The 8,367-nt window shown below is 40.3% G+C and overlaps 1 protein-coding gene across 1 annotated transcript; it reads left to right on the top strand.

Annotated features, from left to right (window-relative positions):
• Positions 1 to 509: 509 nt before the first annotated feature.
• Positions 510 to 6,484, top strand: LOC311063010 (trypsin-3-like; the record flags this gene model as incomplete). The annotated part of the gene is made up of 5 exons (XM_084082227.1): positions 510 to 606; positions 1,966 to 2,131; positions 2,605 to 2,746; positions 3,510 to 3,767; positions 6,329 to 6,484. The coding sequence occupies exons 1-5, from the start codon at positions 552 to 554 to the stop codon at positions 6,482 to 6,484; spliced, it is 777 nt and encodes a 258-aa protein (XP_083938353.1). The 5' UTR covers positions 510 to 551.
• Positions 6,485 to 8,367: the final 1,883 nt, after the last annotated feature.

Here is an 8,367-nt window from a genome sequence, read left to right as displayed (position 1 = left end):
CCGATACAGTCAACAATAACCAAAACAGAACAAGAAAACAGGTGTTTTGACCTCATGTGACACCATGGCTTTGTCACCATCATTGTTCATGTGTGGGATGTCCTTTGAGATGAGATAAAAGATAGTTTAACAAAAGTAGGCAAGGATGCAGTTACACTAGACAGGCTATATAGGGAACATGGGTGGTTTTGGTCTGGTTACCCTGAAGATACCCTGAAGATTGCTGCACACATGCGCTGGATCATAGGTAGTACTATTTATACATTTTCCAGAAAGCTGTACAGGTTGTGCTGCGGGACATTTGTCCAACTTGATTAGCGGTATTTAACTGCAAATATGAAGAGGAATATGTACTCTATCAGTTGTGTAGATTTAGAGATCTGTAATTCAAGTTTTGCCGTGTCGCTGAGAAATCTAGCATGGGTAATTTAAGGATGGGCTATCAGGTTGTGGTAATCTAACGTAAAGCAATGCATTATTTTGTCATGTAGTAGATCTATACCTGTACCAGCTGCTATATGCTTATACTATATGTTACAGGTGGGTGAAAAATGGCTCAGACAGTAAGGCGTTCATTGTTGCTACTTTTGGCTCTCTCTGTAACAGGTAAGCTCCATAATGCTTACTGGGTGTTAAGAAGTGATATGGATTTAACTATAAGTTAGCAGAACAAAATACTATGTTAAAGGATATCAGAATTCTGAACGCTCTGAATCCTTTGAATTTTGTTTGTTTTGCTAAAGAAGACTTTTTAAATCTGCTCTGAGGAAGGCTACGGCTCGATAAATGAGAACTTATATCTGACCCTGTCTTGCATCTTTTATTTTGGAGCGCCGCTTTTTCCACTTAGGTGTTTTTTGATTCAAGAAGACCCAACGTCAAAACGATGATGTCTTTCTAAATAAAATAAAAAAGGTTATTGCATCGTGGCTACGAGCTGTGCGACCTCCTCTCTTTTAAATAGTATTGCTAAGTTTGACACAAATGCCACAAACCTGGGTAAAATATTTACCATGAATCAAATATCACTGGTGTGTGAAAAAAGTAGCTCTGACCTTCCCATGCATCACTTCAAAAAGTGACTCAGGCAGGTTTCTATAGACTGGCTCTATTGTGAGGTATGTCAGATGATATGAAAACATGTCAGATTATATGTAAACATGTTAAAAGAGTATTTCAAAGGACATTTGACAGTGACCTACATAGGAACAACAGCACAAATTAAAGTTACAAAAACGGTTGACTTAATGTGACTTGTGGTCGGGTACACACGATGCCTCATACATTTGCAGTCAGATGGGAAACATTGAGAATGATTACACCATTTATGTAGCGGTTATTTTATATTTTCTCACGGAGACCAAAAACTATTTTGCTTTGAAAATTCATCGAAATTGAAATCAACAGAATTCCAGTGGTGGAAAAAGTACTCCAATTCTTTACTTAAGTAAAAGTACCAATATCACAATATAGAATTACTCTGTTAAGTAAAAGTCCAGAATTCAAAATGTACTTGAGTAAAAGTACAAAAGTATTGGCATCAAAATGTACTTAAAGTACCAAAAGTAAAAGTACTAAATGTTTGAAAATAGCAGATCTACAAGCGCACAACGCGTCGCGATGCGACGCGTTGTGCGCTTGTAGATCGGCTATTTTCAAATAGCCTAGGTATAAAATAGGGCTGAAGCGGTTAATGCATGTTTCGTATTATCATAATTTATATCTGAAAAGTAACTAGTAACTAAAATGTTCAAATAATTGTAGTGGAGTAAAAGTACAATATTTGCCTCTGAGATGTAGTGGAGTAGAAGTAAAAGTATTGGAAATTGGAAATACTCAAGTAAAGTACAAATACCTCAAAATTGTACTTAAGTACAGTACTTAAGTAAATGTACTTAAGTAAATGTACTTAGTTACTTTACACCACTGTGCCTGACTGTATCCTGATATCCTTGTTGCCCACAGAGTCCCTTGCCAAAAGGATCATCGGGGGTCAGGAGGTCAGCCCATACTCACATGGATTCCAGGCCTCTCTGCAGTATTTAGGAAGGAATGGCGTGTGGAGACATTACTGTGGAGGGACCCTGGTCCACAGTCAGTGGGTGGTGTCTGCTGCCCACTGCTGGAGGCCGTGAGTACTAATTATAACATGGGGGCCAGGGGCATATATGCTGTGGACTGTTATAAAGTAATAATTTAGCACTGTGATTACAGAGCACTGCTTTGTATTCCAGTATTCCACAGACAGACAGACAGACAGACAGACAGACAGACAGACAGACACACATATATATATATATATATATATATATATATATATATATATATATATATATATATATATATATATATATATATATATATATAATTCTTTTTTATTTCTTTTCAAAGATTTGCACACATTTTCACATTTTTCCCAGCAGATATTCAAACTCATAGCGCTATGAGCTTGTATATTTGCTATTTTTGAATAGCCCAATTTTCAAAGTGACACAGATGCGTTCCCGGATTAAATGGTTATGGCCAGTGACCTGAAAGGCTCAACCAATGCTGGATCACCTCATTATAGAAACCTGATTGGACCGTATCCACTTTGGTCCTCAGGTCAGGTATGCTGAGGGTTGTGTTGAGTGAGCACGACCTGGCTGTGGACGAGGACTTTGAGCAGGTCCTCAATGTCTCCAGGATATTCGTCCATCCCAGGTACAACTACAGAAGCTTCGACAGTGACATCATGCTCATGAAGGTATACGGATGACTCAGCTGTATTTGAAAGACATCTAGCAACGTTGTTAAGACAATCAATCATGGCAAGAGGTCGTTATAAGTACTTAAAGGAGTAGTTCACCCCCCCCCCCCAAAAAAAAACGTATTTTCTATCAATTACACACCCCATGTGAAGCCTTGACTTCATGGAGGTTTTTGTTTTTGTCACATTCCTGAAACAATAATTGACAGGCAGAGTCTCCGGTAGGAGAATTATTGGCTCAAGAATGGCTCAAAAACAAAAAAATATCCATGAATTCAAGGCTTCATGGGGTATGTAATTGATAGAACATTTGTAATTTTTTGGGGTGAACTACTCATTTAAGTAGTTAATTTTGAATAGCCAACATGGAAATGGATAAACGGGTTAAAATGATTGTAATGTTAACTGCTTTTGCTGGGGACCCCCTGGGGACCCCCTGGGGACCCCCCCCCCCCCCCCCCCCCCCACACACACACACACACACACACACACACACACACACACACACACACACACACACATGCTTACCCTTGATACCTTCAGTTCAGGGGCGTAGCCACGGGTGGGCTTAGGTAGGCCTGGGCCCACCCATTTGGTTTTTCTACCCACCATTTTTTAAAATGTCATATTCAGCCATTTTGATAACAGTGTATATATATACAGTATAGGTACCTGCAATCTGTCACAAACCTGCAAAAAAAGCATCAAAAACCGGTAGCATCTCATTGGTGAGTTGCCTCTGTTTTGGTTTGTGTTGCAGTTAAGTAGAGAAGCGGTGGACAACAACCGCACCCAGACAGTCGAGCTGCCTGATCGCGACACCGCCCGCTTACAGTACAGAACCTCCTGCACGGTGAGCGGCTGGGGCGTGACGCACGTCTACAGCTACTACCTCTCTCCTGAACTGCGTGCGGTGGACGTACAAGTCATCCCCTGGTGTAAATATTACTACTGGGGCAGGATCACCGACAACATGCTGTGTGCCGGATCGCGATACGGTGGCAAGGACTCCTGCAAGGTAAAAACAGAAAGTCCACAGCAGTGTTCATTTCGTCGTCTAAAACTATGACGAAAAATGTTCGTCGCAAAAATGTCCGTTGCAGTGTGACGCGCTGTGAGCTTGTAGATCGGCTATTTTCAGCATGCAACCAAGTGTAAAATCAGCCATTACGACGCCATCAAGGCCCGCCAAACAGGAGTAGAAGGAGCAGAATACGTTTTTGTCAACAAAATCAACTGTAGATTTGGTCGACTAAAAATCTCATATTTAGTCGAAAACTAAAACTTTTCAGATGACTAAAATATGACTAAAACTAATGTTATTCAAAACACTAAACTAAATTAAAAAGATTCAGTCAAAATTGACACTGGTCCACAGAGGGTACTACTCTGGGATATGATTTGATTATCAGCAACATTAATTAGAGAATGCATGCTTAGCCATTCAAAGTGTTTCTAACCTATAACGCAGTGGTTCTGATTGATGGAGTCGTGTCATTAGAATGAATGGTTAGCTCTGGTTTCACACATTCAATCCGGGAACACATCTGTGTCATTTTAGATTTTAGCCATTATTTTATACTTTGGCTATTCAAAAATAGCAGATATACAAGCTCATAGCGCAGCAACGAGCGGCGCGCTATGAGCTTGTAGATCTGCTATCTTTGAAAATGTGTGCAAATCTTTGAATATATATATTTTTAAAGCGAACATTTGTAACCCAAATCTTTGCATCTGGGGGTCCCTGGAACAAAATATTTTGAGATGGGGGTCCGCGACCAAATACATTTGATATGAATGCGTTAAAAGGTGCTGTGTTGAAACAATATCCCATCAGTGTCATGCAGAACAATAACAGGGAATTCACGCTCAAATGGGCAGCGCCATTCGACACTGGAGTGGCGAGAACAGCACTTTAAAGGGTGTGTTTGCATGTATCTCACAAAAGGAAGTGCCTCTTTGTTCACCAGCTATCCTTTCTTCTGATTGAAATGGAGACTTTATTTGTTTGACGGTGCACTGATTGAAATGGACACTTTATTTGTTTTAGGGCGGCATAGGTTGAGACACTGTAACCTTGTGTTGTTGTTTTCCTGCATAGTGCAGGACAGTTGTATTAGGCATATACTTTTTGTATACCAGTGGTGGAAAGTAACTAAGTGCATGTACTTCAGTACTATACTTAAGTACAATTTGGAGGTGCTTTTACATTACTGGAGTATTTCCAATGTTCAGTACTTTTACTTCTACTCCACTACATCTCAGAGGCAAATATTGTACTTTGACTTTATTTATTTGAAAACTTTAGTTACGAGTTACTTTGTAGATTTGGATTATTATCACAAAACATACATTAACCACTTCAGCCCTATATACATTTCGGCCATTTGAAAATAGCCGATCTACGAGCTCACAATGCGTTGCGACGCGATGATATTTTCAAAAGATGTTTATACATTTTATACATTAACCTGTGAAATGGGACTGTGAGGATGTGCCATTTAGCGGCTGGAAATCAGTACAGAGCCAGGTACTAGGTTGCAACCAGACGGTGAATTTATTCACCAGAAAATACATACAGGAACATGGACATCACAGTATAGCTCTTCACCCTCAACAGACCTCTCATCAACTGTGACAAGTGACAGCCTTTTATACTCAGTTGAGCTAATGAGCCAGCTTGGACTGTACCACTATAAGTTCTCAGAGCATAACATAAATAAACATACAATACATACATAAACACACCATAAATACTTAAATACCCTTAACCCCCACAAGTACTGTATATCAAAACTCAGTGAACTACAAAATACTCTTTCCCCTCTACTACAACCATACGCAACTCTAAAACACATCACAACCCCCCTCTGCCATTCTGACTTGGTCCAGCCCAATTACACTGGACAGAACAGCTCCACTTGAACAGTAACTGTTAAGATTCCAATCTTCACTCAACATTACCTATCTTACACCATACATATTGCACTCAAGTCTGTATTGCACTATTCTACACATTGCATTGCCCCTCCTGATTACCACTAAACATTTGTCTCCAGATGGAACTACTTAGCTGAGTGGCCAGCTCAACAAACAGGAAACACAATTCAAATGTTCAGTTAAAAATGTATTCAATCAACAATAAAATCAGGACTGTGCAAAATACAACTGTGCAAATAATTAAAGTGCCAATATCTAAAGTGCCCATATGCTGTGCAAATATTGTTCAATTAGTAAGGGTTCAAGTACATGTTTAACATAGTAACAGAGGTCCTCTCTGTTACAGGGACATTCTGCATAATGAGTACTTTTACTTTTGGTACTTTAAGTATACTTTGATGCCAATACTTTTCTACTTTTACTCAAGTAGATTTAGAATTCCAGACTTTTACTTTTTCTATGTTGGAGTATTGATACTTTTACTTAAGTAAAAAAATGTAGTACTTTGCCTTGTATTGTTGCATATGACGGCACGTTTCTTTCCTTACTCTTAACGTGTAATCTCTGAAACCCTTACCCCCCCCCCCACGGGATCAATATAAAGGCATCTATTATCTTTTTCTCTTGGGTTTTCTGCAGGGTGACTCGGGTGGTCCGCTCGTCTGCAATGGCAAAGTGGAGGGCATCGTCTCGTGGGGCATCAGTTGCGGCTACAATTACTACCCAGGCGTGTACACCAAAGTACGGAACTACGTCGGCTGGATGCGGTGGCTGATGGACAGCAACCCGCGCTAAAGAGTCAGCGCCACCCAGCCCGTGGACGCCAGCTGGCAGTGGAGTAAAGTAACTAAGTAAATTTACTCAAGTACTACTTAAGTACAATTTTGAGATATTTTTTTACTTTACTGGAGTATTTACAGTTTTCAGTACTTTAACTTCTACTCCACTACATCTCAGAGGCAAATATTGTACTTTTACTCCATTATAATTATTTGAAAACTTTTGTTACTAGTTACTTTGTAGATTTTGATTATTATTACAAAACACACATTAACCACTTCAGCCCTATATACATTTCGGGCATTTGAAAATAGCCGATCTACAAGCTCACAATGCGTTGCGATGCGAATATGTCTTATTTCTTACTTAGGGCATTTGAAATAGTTAAAGGAGCACAATTTTCAACCTTATCTTCATATAATCGGCCATTACTAATGCTCATATATAAGATGCACATTTTCCGTCTCTACACTGTTTGAGTGTCTCATTGGTGGACGATGGAAAGTTCAGAAACCTGCCTACCAATGACATCATCGATGGGGATTCAATGCTGATAAAAACTGCAGCCTTTCTCTTCCTCCTGAGAAAAGCACAGACACAGACAGAAATGGTACCATAATGACTCGTGAGTGCCAATTGTATGAAGATCGAAAATAGGTGAAATGCTCTGACGTGTCAGAAGAGGCCCAAAATGCGGGTTACCAGGCTGGTAGATGTTACAAAAGTAGTGGAGGAGAAGAGACATCGCGGACCCAGGTTTCCATATTCACCATTTATTTCAGAGCAACAGCAGAGAGCCAGGGCAGAGCCCTGATCTCCCGCACAGCCTGACGGCTCACCAGTACTAGTAGCAATGAGTAACATTTTAGTTCATCTTTTAAACTGTCCATTCGCATTTGAATACAGTTCTTGTGGTGGGGGTCAATGGGAGCCCCACCTGTTCAAGGAGTTCTTTGATCCTTTGCAAAATGGTTATCAGCTGTCTTGAGGAAGCTAGACGTGGTGACTCCCAGGTTAACAAAAGAGTTGTAGATGCCATTCACACCTACAGAGCCCCTTGATTGTCTATGCAAGCACCTGGTTCACAACACTCATAATTCTTACTTTAGCAAGAGTACATTTCTTTAGTATCATTCTATGTGTTTTTACTTGCATACTGGTATATTAAATATGACCAGATACGACAGCTCCTTTAAGCTCTACCTTGCTGAGCATACCTGTAACAAAGTCTAAGACGCATCCTTGTGCACGCTCCCATAGTGCGTTCATGCGCTATGCCCTATACCATTGGTTCTCAAAGTGGGGTCCGGGGACCCCCAGGGGTACTTGAGGGGGTTCCAGGGGGTGCCCAGCTAAATGATGGATAGGAACCAAATGGACCTTATGGGTCTGTAACTCTTGAGAGTGTACAAATGGTACCAAATGGACCCTAACGGGTCCATTTGGTACCATTTGTACACTCTCAGAGTTAAATTAACATTGATTTTACAATATAAATTGGAGTCCCAGGGATAAAAATGGCATTAAATGGGGTCCGTAGCCTAATGCACGTCAAACTGGGTTGAGAATCACTGCTAGAGCCGTATAAATCTTCTCTTATGGGGAGTCCCTGGCTTATCTTTTCAAATGGGGGTCCGCGGGCTAATAAGTGTCAATTTGGGGGTCCTTGACATGAAAAAGTTTGAGAACCACTGCCCTATACAGCCACACAACGGGAGCAAGCGCTGCCGCACCTGTCATTCATCAGTGAATCAAAGTGACTACGTGAGAGAAAGTTTGTTTTACTGCGACGGACTCTACACTATTATGTAGTTATTTCTGCTGTTTCTTTTTCATTAATTGAAAACTGTTGGTATTGCCGAAATCTCCTACTTTATGTGTCATTGTTGATGTGCCGA

This window comes from Gymnoscopelus microlampas (genome assembly GCF_963454915.1).
Source record: "Gymnoscopelus microlampas genome assembly, chromosome: 16".
In the NCBI taxonomy this organism is placed as follows: Eukaryota; Metazoa; Chordata; class Actinopteri; order Myctophiformes; family Myctophidae; genus Gymnoscopelus; species Gymnoscopelus microlampas.
The sequence above is the reverse complement of the archived record's forward strand: the minus strand, read 5'-3'. Positions and strand labels throughout refer to the sequence as shown.